The sequence below is a fragment of the Marmota monax genome, unplaced genomic scaffold (genome assembly GCF_021218885.2).
Source record: "Marmota monax isolate L192 unplaced genomic scaffold, Marmota_monax_Labrador192_F-V1.1 WCK01_AAM20220418_F8-fsc00298, whole genome shotgun sequence".
In the NCBI taxonomy this organism is placed as follows: domain Eukaryota; kingdom Metazoa; phylum Chordata; class Mammalia; order Rodentia; family Sciuridae; genus Marmota; species Marmota monax.
In genome coordinates, this window is record NW_026694888.1 from 1,191,969 (window position 1) to 1,217,915 (window position 25,947).

Sequence of the window (25,947 nt, forward strand, 5' to 3'; positions counted from 1 at the left end):
GCTAAGGGTTAGAGGACTGCATTGCACACCCAGAGGGGGTGGGCAGAGGTGGAAGGTGGGTGGGGCCTGCCTAGATCATCTGGAGCCCAGTTCTGGCCTCTCCCACCCACATCCCACAAAGGGTGCTCAGCCAAAGATGGGGGTCTGGCCAGGGCCTGGCAATGCAGTGGCCCATGGCAGTATGGGGCCCCCCTCCCACCAGAGCCTGACGCACGTCCTGCCGTGCACGCCCGGGCACCAGCTCACACGCGCTCTGCTGGGTGGCACGAGGCAGGCTCAGAGCCACACATGAGGCTTTGTCCTGTGTGGGTCTCCAGCCTTTTATTCATACAAGGACTCGACACATGTGACCTGGCGACCTGCTGGCACTGAGTGACCAGGGGCCTCATGAGGAAGGACACAGCAGGCTGGGCCACTGCCCTGACCAGTGGCTGCTCAGGGTTGCCCCTTCCAGAGAAGCATGTGGGGTAGTGCGGGGTGTCACCCCTGGCCATCACGGGCAGTGTCACTGCTGCCTCCCAGGACTGGGTCCTCTGTCCCGGGGCTTGGGTCGGCTCCAGCCACCTCAGCCTGCATGGCACTTACGGGGCTCTTACAGGGCAGGGGTCCCAAGGGCCTGACCCAACACGTCCAAGGACCAGCTTGAGTCTCCCACCCTGTGCCAAGGGGCTGGACCAGCACCCACAGCCTCCCCCACTGTGCAGGTGGGAAGACCCCCCGGCCCAGCAGCAGAGATCAAAGAAGCACTGAGTGACCTTCTCAAGGCCCGTGTGGGTCGGAACGACTGTCCCTGGCTGTGGCAACTCGGTGTCTGCCCCCTGTCGTCCTTCGCCGTGCAGGGGCCCCTCTTATAGGACGCCAGTCCCTGCTCCAGGGCTTGCTGGCTTCTGGGCCTGGAGACGGGGAGGACTTGCCCATGCCCGAGGGCCCGATGCCCTCAGTGAGCTGGGCACACTCAGTCCAGGGCCACTGAAGGGCCCCAGGGTCCAAGCTGGGCTCCAGGACCTCCAATGCTTCAGGAGGACTGAGGTGCAGGTCTCGGGGCAGGGAAAGAAGTGTTTGAATGTGCATGTGCTGGAGAAGCCCTCGACTGTCAGGCTATGCCCTGGCCCGCAGCCCCAGGGCCATCCTGTCTGGGTGGGGTGGGGTAGGAATGGCTGGCTACTCCCCAGAAGTGGGGTTCCTCTTGCAGACCTGGCCCCAGAAGGCCTGTGTATGTGAGCACAAGTGAGGGGCAGGCCCTCTGCTTCCCTGGGTGGTGGGGACAGCACCCCACCCACAAGCAAAAGGTCAACATAGCAGAGCCGGGGTATGGCTGTGCTGGCACGGCCCCAAGGGTGGACTGCGTCCACTGGGACTCTGAGGCGACACAGGGAGAGTGGGCCCTGGCTTCAGAGCCCCACTGGGTGGGAGGCATCATGCATAAGCTCAGAGGCCCTGCCAGAGCATGGTCAGGGGCCCCCGACACCCTGGGGGTGCGGAGGGGTGGGCCTTGCTGATGTGAAGCCAGGGAGGTCCAGCAGAGAGTCCCCGGCAGAAGGCAGCGAGGAAGGCACAGGCTCGCTCGAGGTCTCCAGCGGGACGTTGCTAAGGGTCACCTCCTCCATGGGCCTTGGGAGGGGTGGGGGGGTACGGGCAGCCAGAGATGTCCCTGAGGTCCCTGAAATACATGGCTTTTGGGGACACTGGCTCCCAGCTGACCTGAGGACCTCATACAAAATTAAAAGCCAGGGTGGCAGGTGAGGCCAGGCCTGGGTGCTGGGGCCCCACGCACCCTGCCCAGCACACAGAGCCACTGTCCCCTCGTCCTACCCTGGGCCTCTGCAGGCCAAGGGGAATTAAATATCCTGTTTTGCGTTTTGGCAAAGTCTGTCCTTGGCCTCGTCCCTGGGCCGTGGCAGTTACCGCCACCGGGGCCTGGCTGCCGCGAGAACCAGGAGCAGGAGCAGGAGCAGGAGCAGGGCACGGGGCTGGGGGCGGCCAGCGGCCGAGGTCTTCTGCCCCTCTCGCTCGGACAGGCCGGGGAGGGCGTGGGTCAAGGGCGTGCGGGAGCTGGAGCTTTTCTTGCTGACCCTCCGGCCGCAGATGACGTCAGGGCAGCCACCGCCGCTGCCTGAGCCACTGCCGTCATCACCTGGGGAGGAGAGGGGACTCCAGCAGCTGCCCCTACCCAGAGACCCCGTGTCCAGGGACCCGATGGCTCTCTGTGTGGCCCAGGTCCAGTGTGACTGCTGTGGTCCAGTGCTACTGGCCCTCCTGGGTTTGCCGGGCCTCAGCCGCTGCAGGGACACAGGCGTGGTGTCCCCGCCCAGCAGCAGACCCTCACAGCCCTTGGGACCCCTGGTTATCAGCGCCCAGCCCCACCGTCAGGGCCGGGACCCTCACTGGCGTCCTGGAAGTCCACGTCACTGCCACTGTAGGCCCCACGCAGCCGGTTGGTCATGATCTTCAGCTGCATGATCTGCTGCCGGATGGTCATGTCTGGCTTGGTGATGTCCACCTCCACCTCGGGGTTGTTGATCTGGTTGGCCAGGCCGTCACCCATCACTTCGGGTAGGTACCTGAGGCAGATCAGGCAAAGCCCCCGTCACTGCATCTTGCAAAGGGGCCCGTGCCAGCAGAACACGCTCCCACTGCCCACCCCCAGGCCCAAGACCCCCAGCTGGAGGCACCCAGCGGCCCTCCAGGGGCCAGTGGCAGCCACACAGCCCTAGTGTGGGGTCTCTACCCTCAAGTGTCTGGGTAAAGGCATGCCCCCCCCCCCGCCCCACTTCCTGTGTACTGCTGCAAGCCACGTGCAGGACACGGCCAGCGAGGCAGCACCTACCGGCCCTTGGCCATCCCGTTCCAGCAACGGTCATCACTGGCAGAGCTCATGGCCATCTTCTCACCGCACAGCGTCCCTGGGAGGCTGATCCAGAAGTCCTGTATGTCTCGGAGCTGGGCCTTGGCCTCGGAGACCTGCCAGGCAGCAGTCAGGTCACTGGGCAGCCTGCAGCCACCCTGCCCTCCCCACACTCAGGGCAGGGGCGGGGCCGCTCACCAGCTTCTGCAGCGTGCCTGTCGGGGGCTGCTCCTGCAAGGTCAGCTTGCCCCGGCGCCGCTTCTCCTCAGGCCCAGGGCCCTGGGGGTTGACCCTGGGGTTCCCGCAGCCCTGGATGACCTATAGACACCACAGAGGTCCTGGAGGCCAGCAGGGACTCTCGGGCCCAGGTGGGCCACAGCAGCAACGCCCGCCCCCCCCCCCATGCTCTTGGTTGCCCCTGCCCGAACCTTGGCCGTCAGTGTGTCCTTGTTGTCCTGGAGGGCGTTGATGGCCTCTGCTAGCCACATGTGCACACTGCCGATGACGCTCTCTGCTCCCGACGGGCCCCAGAACTTGTCGGTGACGAGCACCATGGAGTCTGGACAGACGTTGACCCGCACAGACACGCCAGGCAGGGGTCAGTGCAGGTCCACAGCAGGGCTCCAGGGGCTTGCTCCCCGTGGGGGCCCAGCACTCGGCAGGCACACACCCACAGCCCACCCAGGGCACAAGCTCATGCCAACAGAGGACATCTGTGGTCCTTGGGCCCACCTCATCCACACGCGCCCACCTGTGCAGGCCGTGTGCACTGAGAGCTTACACGTTTGGTAAGTTTCTGTCTCACACCATGACGTCACAGGCGTCGGCACGTACGCGCGGGCACTGCATGTGATGCCCACGGTGTGGGCACCTTTCCCACCCACTTGACGCCCGCCTTGCTCTTGCAGGCTGACGTGTGTTGGTGTGTGTGCTGACTCACATGCCAGCAGATGGACATGGGCATGCTGGGTCACCCACCGACGGCAGCACGTGGGTGTATAGACACACGTGACAGCACACGTACCTGCCGGACTGTGTGTGTGCCAGCTCCCACGTGTCAGAGCCTGTACGTAGCTCATGCATGTGCTGGAGGCTGCTCAGTGGGGCAGGACAAGGAACTAGGATCCCACAGTGTTCCCCCAGGTCACATACCAGTCGGAACACTCAACCCCACACTCCCACCCAGATCTGGCCCTGGGTCTCCCTACTGAGCAGGGACCACCTGCCTCCCAGGTCCACAGTGGAGAGCTCCCAAGGCCAGGCAGGGGCTCACCTAGAAGGTTCCTCCATTCGGCGTCCAGGTCTGCCTGGTTGGCCAGGCAGCCCTTAAGCACGTTTCGGCAATAGTCGGGGCAGGGCCGGGCACCAGGGACCCCCAGGCAGTGGGCACAGTAGACCAGCTTCATGACAGCTCGAGAGCACTCGGGGCCCAGGGGCACCTGGGGAGCAAAGGCTACCTGAGCACACCCGGCCGACGAGGTGAGCTGCAGCCATGACCAAGCCCCGGCGGGCTCTGCATGGAGTCAGAGGTGACCCCAGCTCTGCCTGACACACGGGGGACCGTGCCTAGCCAGCTTGGGCATGCAGGGCGTACAGGTCCCGGAAGGCGTCAGGATGGTCACCACTCCCAGCACACCATCGTCACCGACCCTTGGTGGGACGCAGAAAGCCCTACCACACAGAGCAACCCGAGGCTCAGCGGTGGGGTGACACGCTAAGGACCCTGGCTGGAGGCGGGGCAGCTCACATCCAGGGCTGCAGGGGTGTAGCAGGCATCCTCTGCCCTTCCAGGGCGGCCTGCCTAGGCCTCAGAGCCCCACCCGTGTCAGCCGCACGAGTGTGTCGGACCCCCAGTGGATCCCGAGCCCCCAGCCAGGCCCAGCCTCAGCCCTAGGCCTCCGGCCCTTCCCCTTCTGCCCAGGGCGCAGCCTGGCCCAAGACAGGACTGGGCAGCAAGTGGGCTGGCCATCTGGCCCAGAGTGGAGCTCACGCCTGGGGACACAGCTGACAGGGCAGAGCTGCCAGGGGCCGAGTCTGGGGCAGGGCACGGGGACATTTAGCAACGTGTGTACCTGGGCCACCTTCCGGACCACGTCGCTGGCCACGCCCAGACCCTGCACGAAGGAGCGTGCCGCCACGAAGGCCCGCGTGGCCCGCAGGCGCAGCTCCCGCGGGGACTCCCCGAAGGGCCGCAGCGCCTCGGCCTGCTTGCCCAGGCAGTCCAGGTAGTCGTCGGGCAGCAGCAGCTGGGGGTGCAGCTGCCTGAAGAGGCGCTCCAGCAGGCGGGCCCAGAACTCGGCCAGCGTCTCCTCCAGGTGCAGGTTGGCTCCGCGGTAGTAGAGGCGCAGCTCGGCGTACAGGTCCCGGAAGGCCCGGGCATTCTGCGTGTACAGCCCCCCGAAGGCGTCCGGGAAGGCCTCCTGCAGTGCGCGCTCCGACTCGTTCAGCAGGCTCTGGAAGTGACCTGCACACACAGCGCGGGGCGGCCTTCAGAGGTCCTGCTCTCTGTCCATCCACCCAACACCCTGGCAGCCCATGGGGACAAGAGGGCCCAGCGGGGAGACACTGTGCGTGTGGTCATCAGAGCCAGATGCCAGGCTGCAGAGGCTGGTTGGGCCCCAGAGGCCCCATGTGCCTCCGATGGACACATCCTGGCAGGGTGGGGGGACAGGTACAAGCGTGTACTGCAGACCCCACAGTTTGGGGAAATGCCCTTGTACCCCATGTGCCCAGGATGGGGCCTGGAGAGTCCCCGTTCTCTCTAGAAGTAGAACTTAAGGTCTGTAACTGCTCAGACCCCAGAAGCCTTAGCTCTGAGTGTCATGATCCAGCACAGAGATCAGGCTGCAGTTGAGCCCTGTCTGTCCCCCACTCAGGCCCCACCCGAGGGCAGCCCTCTCCTGATAGCGATACCCAAGTCCCAGCTCCGAGGCGCTCATTCTGCCTCCCTCCTCCTGCCAGATCCCCTGGCTCAGACCCTGCAGGAAGGAGCGTGCCACCAACCCTAGACTCACCGTCAATGCCGTGCAGCTGGGTGGCCAGTGTGGCCTGCAGGGCCCGGCTGCTGTCGCGAAGTGCCGTCTCCAGCTCTGTGCGGCTGCGGTTGGCCAGGTTCTCCTCCATCTCGCTGGTGCAGCAGGTGTAGCCCTGGGGGCAGATCCGCAAGTGCTCCCCTGTGGGGAAGGGTGGCGTGAGGGCGAGAAGGGGCCGAGGCTGCCCAGGGCTCTCCTGGACAGGATGGCAGACCAGAACTTGTGGAGTGCCCAGTGAGGCAGACACCCCACAGCACCTGGGTGCGGGCTGTGGAGGGGACGGACGGCGGCCCTGACGGGGCCCTCTGGGTACCCGGTACCCTGCTCTGCTGGGTGTCAGCTTCCAGCAGCACCATCAGGACGGTGCCACACAGCATGACCGCCAACCGCCCGGGGGACGAGGGCAGGCTTTGGCCCCACAGAGCCCACGGTGCACATGTGGCTGTTTAATACCAGGGACAAGTGCGTGGCCCAGGATCCAGTTTTAAAGGACCTTGCTGTACAGACCAGGACCAAGGTTCCTGGCCTCGTGAGGAGACCGAGCTGCTCAGACTGACTGGGCTCAGGCCCACACCCGCTGGGCCACTCTGTTCCAGGGGCCCCTGGGCCTGTCCACCAGGCCACACTACCACCTGGTGGGGCTCCCCTGGTGCCCTCCTGGGTCGGGGTGGAGGGAGGGCCAGTGGGATGGTGCGCACCCACCAGGCAGCGGAGGAGTGACTGGAGGGTGCTGGGGCCAGCCTAGTGTGGCTGTGACCCTTGCGGAGTGGGGTCATGGGAAGACATGGGAGGAACAGGCCCAACCTCTGCGTCCAGGAGGGAGTGGGGAGGGGTCTGGGGACCCAAGTTCGAGGGTGGGAAGCTCACAGCTGCCCGTCCCTTAGTAGGCAGAGGGCATCAAGGTGACCCAGAGGGGGCATGGGAAGGTGCAGTTCTGCTGGGAGGTGGGCCCAGAGGTCTGCCGACTGGGACCTGAGCCTCGGATGTGGACAGAGAGGTCCACTAGCCTCTAGCCAGCCACAAGAGGGGCTCAGGCCACCTGCAGGGCCTGGGGCAGCTGCCTCCCCCCCAAGCCAGCTGGGGCTGGAGAGTCAGGCGTCTGCAGTCAGGCTGAATTCACCCTGCAGAGCCCTGGCTTCAGGCGCCACACTGCACAGGGCTCAGGACGGGCACCCAGGAGGACGGGCACCCAGGGGAAGCTGAAAGTGGAGGGAACCAGACTGTCTGGGCTCCTGCTGTGGCCTCTGCCCTGGACCCAACATGGTCACGAGCTGCAGGTGCCAGGCTGCCTGGTGGGGGCAGAGGGGCCAGGAGAGCCCTCCTGGGGTATGGACGGACGGCCCCTCCTTCAGCACAGCTGGAGCCTCAGCCTGGAGCCCCGACTTGTCCCGTTCTGAGGCTCTTGCCCCAGTGCCCCCAGGGAGCCTCCACCTCACAGCCGAGAGCTCAGAGATGGGGAGCAAGGCTGGCAGGAGAACAGGAGAAGTGGTGTCCTTGTTCAGGGACACCCCCGGTTCAAGCAGGTCTCAGAAGAAAGGGGGCTATTGTAGGTGGGTGTTTCAGAGGAGGCCGGACGGGAAGAAGCACGTGCTGACCACGTGAGCAGTGCTGCTCCCAGGCCCCCACCTGTCACCCTCCTTCACCCCACCTGGGGTGCCTGCTCCTTGAAGGGGCCATGTCCAGGAAAGGGCATGCCATCAAGCTCCCACCTGGGGAGGGACAGGACCGATGGGCAGACAGGGCCAGGAGCTAGGTGCCCACTCTGGCCACACCCTGCTAAGCCAGAGGCCTGCTGGGGGGCAGGGGTCTGAGCTGCTGCCAGGCCTTTCAGGTGGGGGCCTGTTGGGGTCCCAGGTCCACCCTGTCAGAGCCTGGTGGACAGGGCACCCCGGTCCCCTCCAGTGGGAAGGATGAGGCACAGAATCTCCGTCAGCACCAAGTGCCGCCCTCCACTCTTGCAGTCTTACTGACCCTGACTCAGTGGGGCCCGGTGCCTTCTCGACTCAGTCTGCAGAAACCGCAGCTCCCCCACATCCATGGCCATGGCCATCTGGGCTCGCAGACAAGGGACACCGCTACGGGACTGTGTGAGGACGGGTCATGTTTACTTGGGGGGCCGGTCTTGAGTCCCGCTGCCTCAGCTAGGCAAGGATGTCCCCCCTCCACAGGAGGGGTGGGGAGAGCACCTGGGGGGATCCACCCTGAGGGCTGGGCCCCTGGTGGTGCTGGGTGGACATCAAGCCAGGGAGCGTGCCTCGGGCAGGAGGCTGCAGGTGTCAGCATGGGCCTTAAGTCTACACCCTGGGCTCAGCTGTACCAGGGCACCCGGGCCAGCTGCTAGGCATGTGCTGCAGGTAGGCAGGCCAGCACCTTCAGGCTGGGCCAAGACAGGTCAGAGGCCCAAGGACTGGGGCTGCCAGGAGGAAACCACACTACTGTGCTCTCCCTCCCGAATGCTGGGGTCCCAGTGGACCCCATCCCACCCAACCTGCAGCCAGGAGGAGGTGGATGCAGAGGTGAGGCCAGGCCACTGGAGCCCAAGAGCACTGGTGCTCCCCCATCCTGCACAGGTTCTGGGAGGGTCTCCTCGGCATGGCTGGCCGGCCATCAGGAGCAGGGCCCTCCCTGTAGCCTCTTCTGCAGCCCTGGCCCTGCCCGGCCACCTCGCCCAGCCGGCCCGGTGACCTGCGATGTTCCGGCCGCCCTAGCACAGCCCCCGTCCCTCCCTCCCTCCTCGGACAACACGGGAGTGAAGACACGGAGCCAGAGCCTGGGCGCCGGCCTGAGGGCCCCGGGCAGGCTGGGCCAGGCCACCCCTGAGGCCCGCTGCGCAGAAGGCTTCCGTCCTGTGTGCTGAGCCCTGGCCCAGCCAGACCCTGACCCGTGGGCGAATCTGGATGTGTGTCCCCGAGGCAGCCCTGAACCTTCAGGAACAGAAGCTGTGGCAGTGGGGGCAGCTGTCTGGATGACAGTGACCTGTGTCTGACTTGTCTGAGCAAGTCTCCACCCCTTCTCTCAACTCAGCCCTGAAGCGTGTGCCTGCGTGTTCTCCACCTCCTGGCCCAGGCTGAAGAGTGAGTCCGCAGAAGCCCTCCTTCCCAGACCCAGGAGCCACCCCCCAAAGACCCCTCCCTCTGTACGGGTCCAGCTCTCACGCTGCCTCCTGCTGGGCCGAAACCTGTCCCTTGATCTTTTTTCTTTCTTGATCCCTTGGCTGAATCTGTTCTACCCCATCCTTCTAGAACTTTCTCTTCCTCGTCTTTGGGATACTTCCCTTTTCCGATACTCCCAGGTTTTTGGTTTTTTTGGGGGGTGGGGTGTTATTCCTGGCAGGCTTGTTTCCACCCGTCTCTTCAGACTCAAAGTCTGGTTCCTGATTCCAAGCCACCCCGGCTGCCCTCTGGTTCTCTTCCCTCCACATTCAGACCACATGGGCTCACCCCAGGCTGCTTCTCGGCAAGACCCTTACCAGCCGCGGCTTAGACATCTCCTAGGCCAGACCCTGCTGCCCCGGCTGCTCCAACCCTGTGTCTCTGGGCATGAGCAGCCCACCCATGGTCCTCGTGGTCAGCACACGCTGTAGCCAAGACTGCCATCCGACAGGGTCGCCATCTGATGTCGGACATGGCCTCATTTATCCTGGTCTACATGGGCAGCTGCCTGTTACGGGCACCCTGGAGCCCTCCCAAGGAGACTGCAGAGAGATGGCGCCTGGCCAAGCCCTTTCCTCCAGAAGCTTCCACATGGGTGGTGGAGACAGGAAGCTGAGACCCCCAGGCGCTTTGCACTCACAGATCAGGGTGGACAGCTCTAGGCACCATGGACACCAAAACATGCCAAGGGAGAGGAGCAGACCCCCCTCCCCCAAGCTCTGGATCCCCACAGTGGCCTTCTGCCTGACTGACCAGGGCAGGAGGCTCTCCCCAGCAAAAGTCCTCTTCCCAAAGCCTGCGGGTGCCCACTTTGCCCCTGGACTCCATCCAAAGGATTTTCCCACGTGCAACAGCCTGACCCTGCCAGGAGTGGGAGCACGAGACAAATGGCCAAGGTTTCCTGGGGGAACCTCTTTACTGTGTTCGCCCCTGTTCCCCAAGAAGCCTGCACCTCTGGCCTGCTCCTGTGGGGGTCCTACCTGAGCACGGGCTGTCTGACCAGGAAGGCACCATAGCACCCATCGGGAGACAGACAAATTGGTACCTCCACTCCTCACAAATGGCTTCAACAGCACCCCTCAATCCCTGTCTGCACCCCCAAACGTGCTTTGCTTCCCTCCCGGACAATCTCACGATCCAAAGCCCCCGCCCCTATTTCACCCAATGACAGCATCACCAAGGAGCCCCTCCGCTGGGCAGCGCCTCCATCACCGAGGGGAGTCCACAGCTGACACCTCTGCGTTCGGTGGGAGTGTTCGCTCCCAGGCCTGCGGGGCTCCAGGCACCCGCCACTGCCTGCAGGGGCGACTAGGGCCAGGCTGCCCCGCGAGGAACAAAGGCTCCGAGACACCAGGGGCTGTCACCGCCGCCGCCATCGCCCTCGGACCGAGGGCCGTGGAGCCGGAGCAGGTACAGGGTCTGGAAGTGCAGCGGGGAGGGGCGGCGGTGCGGGGGCTGCGGCAGAGCAGGGGCGGGAGGGCGCCGCGATTGGCGGGGAAGGGGCTTGCCGCAGTGGGTGCGGCAGGCACCGGGAGGGGGCTCCCGGGGCTGCGACATGCGGAGGGGGATGGGCTGGGTGGACGAGGAAGGGGGGCTCGCGGCAGGAGGGGGCTGCGGCAGGAAGGGGTGCAGAGGAAGGGTGGGGGCGGGGAGAGCGGCGGGGCGCCGCGGGGTACGACCGCGAGGGACATGGGGACAGGGTGAAGTGGGAGCCGACTGCCAGCAGCAGAGGGGGTGGGTGGCCGGGTGCAGCGAGGCTGCGGAGGCTGATGGAGGGGACCCGGAGGCCAGCGACCGCGCTCCTGATGGAGAGGGATGAGGATGGATGGGGCTGAAGATGGGACTGGGGCGGTAGTGACAGGGACAGCGGGTGAGGACGGCCAGGAGGAGGGGTGGAGATGAGTGGCGGCTGGGATGGGGATGGCGGCGGGCGCCTCCGGGCCGAGGCTCGGAACCCCCTTCCGGCAGCGGCGGCTCCAGCTCGCTCGTCCCCAGAAGCTGCGGTGGTGTCCAGGCGGCGCGGGGCTCCGGGTGAGGCCGCGTGGGGCCTAAAGGGGCCCGGCCGGGGAAACGCGGAGCAGCCGGACGGACTCGCTGGAAGGACCTGGGGGACACGGGCCGGCGGGCGCGGACACTGGAGACTCGGTGGCCACCGCAGCCAGGGGCAGCGCCGCAGCAGCACTGGCGCGCACGGCGGAGGGCGGCTCCCGGCGCGGGGGCGCGCCTCTTCCCGCAGCCCGCCCGCTGCGTCGGCGCCGCCCGTCTCCCTGGAAACCGCTGGCCGCGCCTGGCCGCCCCGAGTCCTCCCGCCCAGCTCCGAGGCGCTGCCCCGCCCCCGCCAGGTGCTCCCTGGAGCCAGGCGCCTCCAGGGAGGGGAGGGGTGGGATCAGGTATCTATGCTGCATGGTGAGTGGCAGCTGACCACAGGAGAGAGTTCTTCTGCTGTTCAAGCAGATCCCTAGTGCTGTCTGGGCACTCAAAAAGCCACCTAGGTACCCTACAGCCTCCACCGGCCCCAGTCCCAGGACACCTGGACCTCCCTCCATAATCACCTGCTCCCAATATCCGCATCTGCTTTTCCTCAAAAATACCAGACCCCACATCCGCCAGGTGACCCTCCCACCTGTGAGGTTTATGCTGTAGCTGTCCTCTCCCCACGCGGCTGCGGGACACCATCCGGCAGCTGCTCCCTGTCTCCACCGGCTGGGGAGAACACCCCTTCACACGCCTCTACCGTCCCGGTGCCTTCTCAGCCTACTGGCAGTCTGACCTGGAGACACAGGTCCCCTGCCAAGGCCGGACACACACCTAAGACCCCCTAAGATCAACATGAAAGGCTGTCCTCTTAGCTCCTGCTACCTGCACGGGATACCCCTGGTCAGGCCATCCTGCCCGGAAGCACCAGGTCCCCCCAGCAGGCCACCTCAGCTGCCAGTTGTCTCAGTGTCCATGGCTCATGCTTTGGCCTCAGAACACATTGGGGATGAGGCAAGCCCCAAGTGTCCTGGGCAGCCCACTCACAGGCCAAGTTCAGCCCTGGTCTCTCCTCCCGGGCCAAGCAGCCTGGGGGCGCTCCCTTGGGGCCTGTCCCAGTAGCCAAGCAGGGGCAGGGTAGGGGTTCAGGTGTGGGGGAGCAAGAGTGGCCACACTGCAGAGCTCTCGGGGTACAGCTTGCCTCCCCCACCCCTGCTGGGACACAGAGCAGCTGAGGAGGCCCACACACGGACGGATCCTGCTCCCTCTGCTGTGTCCACACTGGACACTCTGGAGCTGCATTAGGGGACACAGTGTGGGCCTGACGCCTGCCCTGTGGGTGCTGAAAGGCCACAGCCATGTGCACAGACGGGGCTGCGTCAGAGCCCAGAGCAGGTGCAGGTGAAAGGCTGGGGCAGGGGCTGGGCCACTCCCCGGCTGTCCAGCCACCCCTCCCCCACAGCCTTGACCTGTTCACCCCCTCCCCTTCCTTCCCCCTGGGCTGGCTCACCAGTCCTTCCTGGGTCCCTCCTTCTGCCAGGGGAAGCTCACTTCCTTCCTCTGGCTTCTGTCCAGCCCTGGCGGGACCTGGTGCTGAGCACTTGTGTACACCCCGTGTGGGCACTGGGGGACCAGGCCCCTCCACACACTCAGACCCCCCTTCCCCTCAAGCAGGTGCCCCCTCGAAGGTCCCTCGCAGCCTGTGGTGTGGGGAGCTGGGAACTGCGAGGGGAGGTCCCCAGGGCCCCACCAAGAGGCACTCTGTACATCCTCTTCAACCATGAGGTGTGTGTCAAGGTGTGCCCAAGGCCACTGTAGGAGTGGCCCAGACACACAGCCCCTCTCCCTCCCGGGGTTCCATCCCGGGGAATTCCTCAGCAGGCAGGCGAGGGGAAGCAGGAGCAGACATGCCGGGGCTGCAGAGGCCTGGGCGGTCTCCGGGCCCGGGGCGGTGGCCGCCCAGGCAGGCAGGTGTGTGGGCTCCTGAGCGCAGCCCGGCCCCACCCTGCAGGCACAACTAGGGAAGGGTGGCTGATAACAGCACTGGCACCAGTGAGACCTCTGAATTTGAGATGAACAATGAATAAAGTTTTAGTGTCAAAATTGATAGCAGGGACCTGAACAGACACCTGAGCACCAGGGTACAGCACTGGAAAGGAAGGGCCAAGAGGTGGAAAGAGGCGTCACCCAGCCCTTGAATGGATGAACACACTGTAGATCCACAGAATGGAATACTATTCAGCCCTGAAAGGAGGGAATCCCGACGCTCGCTGTATCATGGATGGACCTCAAGGACAGTATGATGGTGGACAAGCACTGGATGTCTCCACTCACACAAGGCCCCCAGAGCGCAAGGCAGATGGTGGCTGTAAGGACCTGGCCAGGGGAACAAGCCCCTGTGTTTAACAGGGGCAGCATCAGTTTTACGAGTCATCTGGATGGTGGTGACACCGCACAGCTCGTGAATGTGCTTCATGCCATTGCACTGCGCTAAAAAAACAGGCCAGGTGGCCAGCCTCCCGGGGTGGACAGCTTACCTTGGGGAAAGCAGATAATCCTCAGTCACCTCAAAACACTTGGGACCCACTGAGTTACATTCGTGGGCATGCTCACACTGAAAACTGTCCCTGATTTGGAATTAAAATGTCTGGGACGTGTCATGCTGCAGAATGAGTCACACCCATCTCCACTTAATGGACTGTCCTGTGTCTACCTGTCCTTGTGGGGTGCGGGCAGGCCCTTCCTGGAGTCACGAGCCCCACGCTGTACAGACACACCTCTGTGGCTCTGGGCCTGGTCCTCACACCCTGCGGAGGCTGCTGGAGGCGGTGTGGACCGGGGAGCCCTGGCTCCCTCACCTCAGCCTGCCCACAGGCAGGTAGGACCCAGGCACAGACAGGCCCAGGCACAGTGTCCCGTGGCGGCTGCGTGGTCGCCGTCTCTGGGCTGATGCTGATCCCCAGGAGTGAGTGCCAGGCTTGGCCAGGGCTGGGGCCCAGCACTGCCGTGTGGAGATGAGGCCTGCCTTGTAAAACCAGGGTCCAGTGGACCTCACTGGGGGCCAGGTAGCTGCCCTCAAGGGCCCGCACTGTCACTGCTGGCCAGAACAGCTCACCTGAAGCACCCTCAGGTGGGACCTCAAGGACATATGGGGTGCCCACCAGTGGCTCCTCAAGGTTGCAGGAGCCCCCACCAGGAAGGGCCCTCCCCAGGAGCACAAGGGCTGCCTGTCCCACTCCCCCAGGGGTGGGACCTGGCCTCTGGGGGTCCTGGGAGCAGGTGGGAGGGTGGGGCTGCTCCCTCCCCACGCCTCGGCTCAGGGCTTGCACCTGGATGTCCCCACGGAGGCCGGAGGCACGCCAGCACCCGGACATTGGATCTGTGGTGCAGCTGGGCAGGAGGGCCTATGGCTCAGCGAGGCCCATCCAGCCCCAGAGGACAGCTGAGAGGAGGGAACAGCCCGTCCCCACATGGGGTCAGAGGCAGCACACAGAGGTGGCCGGGCATGCCACCCAGGCCAGGCCGCACGGCACTGTCTCCTGTCCCTTCCTACCCTGCGCTCCCTTCCTGACCAGCCCCACCCTCCATGCTGGCCCCAGAGGGTCTGCTACACATGTCCCCAATCCACTGTGCCCAGGGACATGTGTGAGTACCACTCCGAAGGGCCCTGGCAGTCAGTCCCCGTGCGAAACAAACAGCAGTGTCGACAATGCGTGTTAGGGTGACCCAGGTGACTTCCTGGAGTCAGCAGTGTGGTGACAGTGGCCAGGATCTCCCAGACTCCTAGCTCCTCAGCCTGGACAGATGCACACTGGCCCCACCGCCCTACACGGACGAGACAGGACTTGGAAAAAGAACAGGCCTCCTCCTACCGCCCCCCCCCCCCACGGCTCCTCTTGTGTTCTCTCAGCAACGTGCCACCCATATGACACACAACATGCGCAGAGAGGTTCAGTAATCTGCCCAAGGTCACTCAGCAAATGAGTTCAGAGCTGGCACTGGAGTCCAGGCAGGCAAGCTGGACCAGGAGATTGGGCTTTGGATTCCTTTGAGGATCCTCTCCTTGCTAGGATGATGGCCACCAAGGACAGCCACTATCCTTAAGAGAGAAGCCCTTAGCCAAGGATGTGGCTTTATCCTGGTAGGCCTTTATCCTCGGATCCCAGAGTCAGTGTGCTGACATGGACAAGCACAAACCACTGGCCCACAGCCACGAGCCTGGCCTTCTCCAGCCGGGCCACCTCCTCTGGGCAGCCACCAGGTCCTCCTTCCTGACAGCACACTCACTGTCCATCCTGCCTCGCCAGACAGAGGCTCTGGGGGAGGAGCAGCTCCCACTGGACTCATGGCTGCTCAGAGCAGGAACAGATGTGGGGATCCCCCGGGCACCCACACCGACACAGAGTGCACTTGTGGTCACAGTTGTCCTTCCCTGCTCCTGGCCACCACGCCCTCAGCCCCTGCCTGCCCAGGACCAAGTCTGGCCCTCTCACTGGCCCCACCTCTGTTGCTCTGTGCCCAGCGAAGCCCACCCCTTCCAGGACAGCCCCAGGGGTGGACGCGTGCTGAGGGCTTCAGGCCCCCTCTGAGGGTGGACCTCCTTCCTCCTCTCTGCAGTGTGGCCTTGGAGCAGGCCACAGGGGGCTACACAGCCTCCTGCTCCAGCCTCCCACCGGCCCGCCCCAGCCTCTCCTGCTCCTCGGCCCAGGAGAGTCCCGTCCTCCTCGTCCCTTCCCCACGGCTCCTCTTGTGTTCTCCCAGAACGTGCCAAGTACACCCTGCGGCCCACCACTCTGAGAGCATGTGTGCCAGGCTCCCGGGGAGGCAGGTGCACGAGCAGCCCGCGGGCAGAGACCCACACAGGCAGCCCTGGGGCTGGGCCCTTCCTCTGTACTGGAGAGGTGGCTGGGCAGGACAGTGGCTGGGCTGCGTCTGGGGTCCGGCCTGTCCTCAGGCAGGCTCCTTCCTGCCCAGCTGGAGGGTTTGTGTCACGAGGTGGGTGTGTGACTGTGAGCCTAGCACAGACACTGAGGTTCACTCCCTTCCTTTTGCTTTGAAAGGACGTGAGCAACACTGGTCACTGTCTAAGCAAGGACACTCACAAAACCCTCCGCTGCTCCGCCGTCCTGGTGCTGACTGCAGGGCGCCAGGGAGCGCCTTCTCGGTGGCTTCACCTCAGCACCAAGAACAGCGCTCGGCACACAGTGGGCGCTCAGGTACCCTTGAGGCATTAGACACCCTTGGGGCATCTGCATACAGCAGGTGCTCAGGAGGGAACCTTGGGTGCTTCCGAGGCCTGTGCCCCTCCACAAGGGGAGCACACCCCTTGCTCAGCCCCACACTGGGCTACGCAGGCTGGCCGCCCCGCTCGCGGCCCAGCACGGCTTGACCTCTGCACCTTGGGCCCGTGCCCTCTGGTGAGGGCTGCAGGGGAACTAGTTTCAATGCTGTGGTGGTCGGCCACAGTGACATCGCCTTTCGTACTGTTGGTTGAGTCCCAGGCCCAGGAACACCAAGGTGCCCCTCAGTTAGGGGTCAGTCCTTCTCAGCCACCTGTGTCATCTCTGAATTCTGTCCCTGACCCTGAGCTGTGCCCAGGTGAGTGACCACCTGCTTATCCACCTGACCCTCATCAAGCCTCCCTGAGTCCCTCTCCTGAGCCCACCATGCGACAGAGGCCTAGAGCAGGCTGTGCCTACCACCGAGATGCCTGGGGCCCTTGGGCAGCACTTCCTGGTGGGGAGTGGCCCCAGGGGGACCCGTGCAGGGTGCCTGACCAGGTGCCCTACGCCCAGAGCCCCCACCACTAGAGCGGTCAGCACCAACTGGGGGTGCCTCTCTGCAAGGGAGGGTGCCTGACGTAGGCCAAGGGCTCACTGCGCCCAGCTCTGCCAGCTGAGTGGTGCTGGGCTCCTCTGCCCTATAAAGCCCTGGTCCAGCACAGATGTGTGAGCACCTGAGCCAACCCTGGCAGCAAGTGGCATCATCTGCTCCCCAGGGCTTGGCGGACAGCCACAGGTATCCTGGGGGCCCAACAGCGTCAGGGGCACTCATGGCCCAGACACCTGAGGACAAACTGGCACGTCACACATGGCTCACCGCAGGGACAGTTCAGACACCCAGGATGCACCAGACACAGGACGGGCAGACGGGCACCCACAGACAGCTGTCCTTGTGTCTCGGGGATATGGTCCAATATTGTCCACCAGGAGGGTGGAGCCAAGCCCAAGGCCTTGGTGTCCCCAGGAGGGAGACCTGTGCCCACACCCTGCGTCCCAGGGCAGTCCCCAGGGCTGTGGGCAAGACTGGGGGTACAGAAGGTGCCCAGGCCACCCTACCACATCTCTAGCTAGATGTTCGGGGCTGCAGGGGCACAAGGCTGGAGGCCCGTGCCTCCCAGTATGTCCAGCTCGCCCATGTCCCCCATGATGAGGCAGGACAGCAGGGCTCAGCTATCTGGTAACCACTGGAAGGGCCAGCTCAGACCTCAGGAGGTCCACCTAGGTGTGGCTGGCTGGGGGTCGGCTAGCCTGGCCTTCTGTGTTCTGACCCGCTGGCCGGCCATCCTGCCTGTGTGTCGCCCATGACCTCCCTGGCTGGCTGGGCTCTCTGCCCAGCTGCAGGGCTGGCAAGGCAGAGCCCATGGGCTGACCCTGGGGGCCGCCGCTCTCTGCTTTGGCCTTCCCCACTCTGCACCGGCCTCCTGCAGGGGCCTGGCTTTCTGTCTGCTTCTACCCAGGCCTGGTCTGTGGGCAGCTCGCAGCGGGTGGCCTCTCTGTGCTGGCTCTCCTTCCCCCATGAACCCAGAGCCACTGCTCCTCTGGGAGCCTATGGGGGCTGAGGGCAGGCCAGGCGGCCAAGGAGCAGGAATATGGAGGCCCTGGGGACTGCCCTGTCACCCCGCCAAGCCTTCAGAACCCAGGGAGCATTGCCCCGAGTGAGCAGCAGGCCTCCTGGCCAGTCCACCTCAGGAGAGGACGCCACCCACACGCCCTGGGCTTCTTTCTGCTGCGCACCACACAGACTCCCCGGAAAGTCCAGCTGAGGGCTGAGCAGGGGGCTGGCTTGAAGGCTGTCCCACTCCCGGGTGGGGACCCCGGGGCCTGTGCGAGGCTGACACCACTGCGTCCCAGGGCTCACGCCACGGGTTTTCAGACCGCTCCTCACTGCCCGCCCCTGCTGGCTCTGGGCCATGCCGGTCAGCAGGCCCAGCTCGGGTCACTGGGGGAGCACCACCAGGCCAGGACTTGAGAAAGAGCAACCTGGCCCTGACAGGGGGAAGCCCAGGCCCACCGAGGAAGGGGGCTGGGGTTAGGCCTCCCGGTCGGCAGGGACCAGGCTGTGCCCCAGACTGCTGTGGGTGTGCGGGACAAGGAGCCTGTCACCAGGGCCTGGGTGCCAGAGACCAGCAGAGGCTGGGCCCTGTCCTCAGGTGGCCACAGTCATGAACACCCAGAGTCCAGAGTCTCTAGCGAGATGGAGGCGGGCTCAGCACCCCCCTCACGGGGAGCTGAATGGCACCTCAGGACCCAGAATAGGGCCACGTTAGGGACGGGGTCCTTGTAGATGTAACTGGTTAGGATGAGATCATCCTGGACCCTGACCCAAGGGGACTGATGGCCTCATAGGAGGGGACACCTGGAGACAGATGCATGTGGGGAGGAGCCTGTGAGGAGGAAGGTAGGTTGACAAGCCAAGGTGCCAGCCAACCAGGAGCTGGCCAGAGGGGAACCACCCACCGACCCCGGGGGCTCAGACCTGCAGCCTGCAAAGCTGGGAGACCATGAGGCTGCAGTTTCCTGGCTGTGCCAGCTCGGTTATGGCAGCCCCTGCCTGGCACACCAGGGGCGCTCAGAACATCCCCACCCTGAAGGGCACTGAGGCCTGCCCAGAGTGGGGAGTGTCAACAGGAGCCCAAGTGTGTCTGGCCAGGGACACTGCTGAGGATGAGGTCCCGAGGGACGAGGAGCTGGGCGTGGGCCCTCAGAGGGCACCAGAGGACTACTTAGAGGGACGCTATGTGTACCCGGATGGTGAGCAGCCAGGAGCCACTGGGAGGGACACTGACCCACAGCAGACACTGAGGCTGGCCTGGCCCCAGGGCCCCTAAGCCCACCCAGGAAGCCCTGCTGTCGCTGTGCCCTCGCCCGCGGCTCTCCAGCACGGGCGCTGAGGACGGCCAGCAGGTGGGAGGCCCGGGCTTGCTCTCTGGGGATCAGGGCAGCCCTCCCCTCAGCCCGGAGGCCCTGTGCTCCACTCAGGACGGGGCATCCCCATGCACCATGCCTCAGCACCCCACACAGACTGCAAGCAGCTCCGGCACCTGCCCAGGCCTGTCTGGCTGCCGTGGGCACCAGGGGAGGCGCTGGGCTCGGGGCAGGGGTCCCAGCCTGGGCCCCTCATGGAACAGGGCTGTGCCCAGGACGGGCGGCTTGGGGTCCGTACCAGGAGACACTGGGCCAGGCTAGGACTGGGTACAGGAATCCCTCTGGCCCCCTCCCTGGGCCTGAAAGGGTCCTGAGTCCTGACCTGAAGTCACTCGGAGCCAGGCTTTGGGGGGAACAGTGGCAGCCTCTCGTTGCCTAGCGCACACAGCCCAGGGCACGGCAGACCTGACGCCCTGGGGCCCTGAGCCAGCCTGTCTTCTGCAGTGTCCTCACCAGTGCCTGCCGCAGCTGTGGGCACCATGGTCCCAACAGGTGTGTTCACACACTCACTGACCCCTCCTCCTGGCTCTGTGCCCTGGGTCCCTCCAGGCAGGCCTGTGACCACAGACCTGCACTGTCCCTAGTTAGCACCAGCATTAGAGCCACTGTGGGGCCACAGTCCACCAACAGACCAACCCATCTAGTTTCCCTGGCTTTGCCGCTTATGAACAGGACGTCTGTCCACCCTTCCTGGGGACCTTGCCTATTTGGGGCAGCTGGTATCTCCCTGACTGGGACCTGTTGGGGGAGTCTCCTTGGGCTGGCCAGCAGTACAGCTGGGTCATCCTCTGGGCACACCCTGGTGCTCAGAAGTGGCCCTCCTGGCTGGGGCTGGAGTGGCTGGTCCAAAACAGCTGAAGAGCTGGCCTCTACCTGAGGGCTGGCAGGAGCCAGGCAGGATGGCGGGTGTCTGTCAAAACAAGTTCCAAATCCCAAGTGGTGGCACCCAAGGCGGGCTGAGTGGGGAGGCAGCCAGGTGTCTCCAGGGCCCAGGTTGCCAAAGCCCACTTCAGGCCTCCAGGCTCAACGGCTTCTAGAAAACACGGAGCCAGGGACAGGGCAGGCTGAGCTGCTTTACTGGGCAGCGGTTAGTGCCAAAGGCCTTGGGGTCAATCAGCCTGAGCCCCAAGAAAGTTACGTGGCTTCTCGGGGCCTTGATTCCCTCATGTGTGAAATGGGTCTGTACAGGCCCTCTCTACAACATGCTGACCAGACAGTGACCGGAAGACAGGCATGGTGACTGTCAGCTTCCGGACACTGCTACCCGAGAGGGCTTGCACCGGCCTCCTCAGGCCTCTGGGGTGAGTGGGGACAGGGCCTGAGGCTGCCTGCTCCTCTCCTGGCAACCTTGGGACAATTGTGGCTGTTCACATTCTCGTGAGTGATGAGAAGAGACCCGGGAGGCTGAGCAGAGGGCCCCACTTGGAGGGACAGGCAGCCTGTCCTGTGCAGATGGCCCTGTTGAATGGCAGTTCCCTGGTGCCCCAAAGCCTGGTCCTCATGCTGGGCCTGATGAACAGCTTCTTGTTGCAGAGCGGAAACTGAGGACTACCTTGGAGACCCCTGCTGAGCCACATGGTGGCTTCTGTGCCTGGAAAGGACAGGGCACAGAGAACCTTCTAATCTGGGGAGGGGCAATGGGCCAGGTAGCTTCTGAGTGGCACCCTAAGCTCAACTAAGGAGCACATGTGGGCGGCTTCTGGGACTAGCCAGAACCACCTCTTCTGGATCCTCCCCTCAAAAATCTGTGCTCGCCATCCTGGCTCTGGCCGCACAGTCCGTTCCTGCTGAGGGCCAGGGTGGGGTGAGGTTCCTGTGCAGGCCCAGGGCTGTGGGAGCCCCTCAGGCTGGCAGGCAGGCTGCCACCCCAGAGCAGGGGAGTCACAGGACAGCTGCAAGCCCCCTCTGACCTCCAATCCCAATACTGGACCTCTGGGCCCACCCTCCTCTGCCAACAAGGCTGCATGCACTCCAAGTCACCCTCCACCCACCCTACCCACCCCAGCATGGTGGGCGAGAAGCGCGCCCACAGGGGTCTTCTGAGAACCCAATTAGGGCCAGCAGCCAGGTACCGCTCAGTGGTGACAACAGAGAACCAGACAGTGGCAGTCCCTGCCCCCAGGGACCCCAGTGAATGAGCAGACACAGGACAAGCCACAGAGACGGGAGGCTGGGCAGGTGCTCAGGGAACACCTGTGGCCCGAGACAACCTGCCAGCACAGGTAGAGACCCTGCTGGCCGCGGCCGTGATTCAGCAGGGCTTGCCAGCTCCACCCTCTGTGCAGCACCCGGGCCCAGAGGGCTGCCTGCTGCAGTGGCCTTGGCTCGGCTGCCACCCCAAGCCTGCTTCCTCAGAGGCAGCTGTGGTCATCACTGCCTGGCCAGGCTGTCCAGCAAAGTACACCATACCTCCCACAGAGCCCAGTTCCTCAGACAGTGTCCCCTTCTCAGCTGGGAGGCCACTGATGGCCATGGGCTGCTCTCCTCCTCCTAACCTTGGGGAGGTGTTGGGTGCCCCTCCAAAGGCTGGGCCACCTGAGCCCAGTGGGAACACCAGCAGGCCTCCGGCTTCAGGCCCACATCCTCTGAGGAGAGACCTCTTCCCCAGTAAGGCGCTGGCCCCCAGGATCCAGGGTACCCGGGAGGACCCTGCCACCAGGAGCCACCAGAGGGCGCCCGGTCCTAGGAGGCTGAGCCTGGTGGCACAGAGCAGGAGGGGATGTGGGCTTGGCTGTCCCTAGGACTGCCACTCCCCTGGGAGGTCACCCTGTTCCCCTGGACTCACATGGCACATACAGTCTCTCCACGGTCCTGTGCCTCGTGGAGTGCTCTCATCTTTTGGGGACCGTAGCAGGGTACAGTCATGGAGCTTCTGGGGAGAGCGGCAGGCCCTCAGAGACAAAAAGCCCAAAGCCCACCCCATCTTACATGCCGCAGGAGGATGCACTTGAGCCAGAGCAGGTTCCAGCCCATGGCCAGTGTGACCCTGGAGACAGCGCAGGCAGCCACATGTCCAGGCTGAGGGACAGCACCCATCACAGACATCAGGCAATTGCTCTGCATCCCTAACCCAGTGCTCCCCATACCTGGGCAGCAACATCCAGGTCAGTCCACCCCACCTCTCCAGCCTGCCCTCTCTGCCCTTGGCAGCTGCCCACTCTGCCACTCTGTGTCTAACTTTGAACAGCAGCAAGTTCAGGAGATCCCTGGGGAGGTGCCAGCTGAGGGGCATGGATGTGTTCACCAGGGCTGTGGCTTGATGGCTTCTCAGGAGAACACCCTCCAAGCCCCCAGGCTGGCGTCAGGGAGCCGCTGCTCAGCCACTGGGGTGTGTGTGCCGGGGGGGGGGGGGGGTCCACAGAAAGGCCAGGATGGGAACAAGTTCCTGTGTGGGCAGAGCACTAGCCAGCCTGTGCCAGGCCCCTGTGCTGCCAGGCACCCAGGTGTGCCACCTCTCAGACAAACAGAACCAGAGAGGTACAGGAGGCAGGCTTGAGGATGACAGGCACTGTCTCCAGGAGGAGCACAGGAGGCCTGTCCTGGGGACCGAGAGGGGCCCTGTCAACAGAGTCAGGCTGAGGGGAGGGCTGTGGGCTGTGCCCCTCCTGTGAGGCAGAGGTCCAGAGCCTGGCCGCCTCCTCTGCCTCCACGCCATGGAGGATGCTCTTAGCTCTCATTCAGGATGCCACAGTGTGGTGGTTCCACACTCCCCAGGTCACCACTTGAGTTCAGCCCCTCCAGGGCACGTCCTCACCCCCAGGGTCTCCAGAGGACCCTGGCCTGCTCTACCCTGGTCACCGGGCTCCAGAATGCTTCGTGGACCTAGGGAGGCTCCTCATGTTCTTGTGAAGCCTGGGATCTGGGCGATCCTGAGCACAGTAGGGTCCCACAGTCCCAAGCTCACATACAATTCTATCCGCCAAGCTCCTCCAGCCGCCAGGGAAGGGAGGGGAAGGGCAGTCCAGCAGGCAGCTGCAGGGATGAGGCCGCCGCCAGGAGGGCCGCTCTTCTTACAAAGAGATGACGAGGCCCCTGGGCGGGATCCAAGGCGCCGACCACCTGCAGCTGGGCTCGCGGCTTCGGGCGGCCCCAAGTGCCGCGAGGACCCGTTCGCGGGGGCTGGGCTCCAGCGGGCACAAGTTCCTCGCAGGAATCCCTGCGAGCCACGGCCCGGGTCGCACAGAAGCGCACAGCCGGCTCATCACTTCTCCCACCACCACTCAAGAGAGGATCTGCCCACAAAACCCACCTAGGCTGTCGCTGTTGGGGATCCGCGGGAATCCCTGGGCAGGACCCCTGACTCTCCCGGCGAGGTCCACAGTGGAGTCTAGTTTTAGATCACGGTCATCTGCGCCCGAAAGCCCCACCGCGCCGAGACCCGGCAGCGCCCAGGCAGCCCGCTCCGCAGCTCCCGCTCGCCCCGTGGCGAGGGTGGCCGGCGCGCTGCCCGAGACTGGGACTGCCGCCCTGCCAGCACACTAGGCCGAGCAGGCTGCTCGGAAGGAGCGCTCCGTGCGGGGGGGGGGGGGCAGCGAGAAGAACTCGAGGAAGGGACCAACACGCCTGTTGGGGGTTGGGGGACGACCAGGCCAAGCCGAAGTATGGGGAGAGGACCGTGGGGGTAAAGGCGAGCGGGCGGGGGGCGCTGGGGGTCACTCGGAGCCCAGGCGGCAGGGCGCAGGCGGCGGGCTCCAGCGCCTGGGTCGCGCAGTGCACACGAGAGGGAGGGCAGGGGGCGCAGAGGAGACCTCTGGTGCTCTGGGGTCGGGGACCCACAGCTGGGCCCTGCGCCGCGCTCTCACTCACCCGAGATCTCCGCCTGGGGCACATCGCTCAGGCTGAAGCCCTTGGCCCCGTAGATCTGGCGGACTTCGCTGCAGCTCCGGCTCTTGCTGGCAGGGTCCCCGCAGGCGCAAGCGACGAGCGCGGCGGCCGCGCACAGCAGCCACCAGCCTCGGGCCCGCAGATCCATGGCGGGGCCGGCGGCGCCCCCGGCCGCCCGCGCGCGCCTCTCTCGGATCCCGGCTAGCCCCACGCAGTCCCCGCCCGGGAAGGGCAGAGCCAAGGTCCTGGCGCGCACCGCTCGCGGTCCCGAGGCGGCGGGGCTGAGAAGGCGGAGACAACAAAAGCCGGCTGGGGCGCGCGGGGCGCGAGGTCCGGCCGCTCGGTCGGGCCGCCCAGAGCGCGGCGGGCGAGCGCGCAGTCCCAGCTCGGCGCCTCCCCCGCCGCCGGCCCGGCCCCTCGGCGGCCGCGGAGAGGGGCGGGGCGGGGCGGGGAGCGCAGGGAGGGAGGAGGGGAGCACCCGGCGGGGCGGGGCGGGGCGGGGCGCGGCACGGGGGCGCGATCCGGGCGCACGCTGCGCTCCTTGGCTCGGAGGGGACGCGCAGGCCCGTCCTGCCCGCGCAAATCTACTGATCGCTGGGGTGAAGCGGAAAGACCCTGGGAGCGCTAAGGCTGCGTCCCAGGTCCCCGAGGGCAGGCCCCTATACCCAGCGCCCAGGGCGGAGACACCACCTGTGGGGGTGGGGGCGTGGGCGGGGGGGCCGCTGAGGCAGGGCTTCCCCCGCCGGACGTGACATCACGCCCTCCACGCGCCAATCAGGGTCCTCCCCGCCCCCAGCCGAAATCAGCACCCCTCCCGGCTTCCCCATGCCTAGCTCTGCCCGGCTTCACGCACCCTGGCCTAGCGCCGTGCACCGCGGCTCCCGCAGCGCCCGCTCGCCTCTGCCGCGCTGCGCACCTCCGTCCGCCGCCGGCCTCCTCGCCTGCACGCGGTGCCAGTCGTCTCTCCCCCGTCCTCTCCAGGAGCCTTTCCTCGCCCCAGTTCACACCTGATTTTTTGTGGGGGAGGGTGGGAGCTGTTCGCGGGAAACTGGCCAAGAAACTAGCCCTCCCCGGCTCTTAAGTCTGCGTATAGGCAGTCGTTGGAGATTGTCCGCGGTGTTTGGTCCCCTCCTCGTGACTCTGGGTGCTCGAGAAACAAAAGCGACGGGGCAGAGGAGGGTCTGTAGGCTTGGCGGCCGGTGGCGGCCAGTGACCTCTGGAGAAGGGCTGGGTTGGACCTACAGGTCAGGTTGTGGAGGAGTGAGGGCGGGTGGGCTCCCGGCAGGGTAGGCAGTGCCCTTAGCTGTCAGTGGAAAGGGAAGTGGGGGTGCCAAGGCATCCCCCATTAATTAGTGCTGGTATCTGAGCGGCTTCTCCATTTCTTCCATGCTGTGGTCCCAGAGACCACCGTGACCTGGGCCAGTCTATGAACCCATCGCTGGAAATGGGAGGAGAACACAAAAGTTGGCACCTTTAGTACCCGTAGCTGGGGTTCCCTGCCCCACCCCCAGAGAAGACTGCCCCCTGGGTAGAGAACTGAGTCACTGCTTGAGAGGTAGCCGGCCGAGATCTGCCCTCCCCCACTGTCCCGCCTCTGTGTCACTTTTGCCACTTACAGAGCCCTGTGCTGCATGCTCAGGCCAGCTTCTCCTTGCCGGGGCCTGGCGGGCTTCCCTTCACCTGCCTGAGGCCTGCCTGGCTCCTCCTCCCTCACAGCTTCCCAGGCTCCCTGCCTCCCTGAGGTTGGGGAGTCTGACCTCTCCCACAGGCAGCTGCATCAGGAGGACCCAGCTGCTCTAGGAATCCAGACGTGAGGGTAACCCATTGTTCCAGGTTTCCTTTTATCCTGATGAGAGAGCGAGTCCTCAGGGCAGGGGCAGTGTCCAGGTCATTTCTGGACCTGTGGACAGCAA

The 25,947-nt window shown here is 65.1% G+C and overlaps 1 protein-coding gene across 2 annotated transcripts; it reads right to left on the bottom strand.

The window, feature by feature from the left end:
- Positions 1 to 304: 304 nt before the first annotated feature.
- Gpc1 (glypican 1) lies at positions 305 to 24,403 on the bottom strand. 2 transcript variants are annotated; one of them, XM_046426739.2, is made up of 9 exons: positions 24,017 to 24,403; positions 5,860 to 6,018; positions 4,918 to 5,309; positions 4,119 to 4,284; positions 3,274 to 3,404; positions 3,044 to 3,163; positions 2,828 to 2,961; positions 2,365 to 2,561; positions 305 to 2,134 (listed from the first exon to the last, which is right to left on the bottom strand). In XM_046426739.2, the coding sequence occupies exons 1-9, from the start codon at positions 24,180 to 24,182 to the stop codon at positions 1,902 to 1,904; spliced, it is 1,698 nt and encodes a 565-aa protein (XP_046282695.1). In that variant the 5' UTR covers positions 24,183 to 24,403; the 3' UTR covers positions 305 to 1,901. The 2 variants fall into 2 exon arrangements, with proteins under 2 accessions (XP_046282695.1, XP_046282696.1); XM_046426740.2 differs by having other exon boundaries at positions 2,386 to 2,561; positions 24,017 to 24,401.
- Positions 24,404 to 25,947: the final 1,544 nt, after the last annotated feature.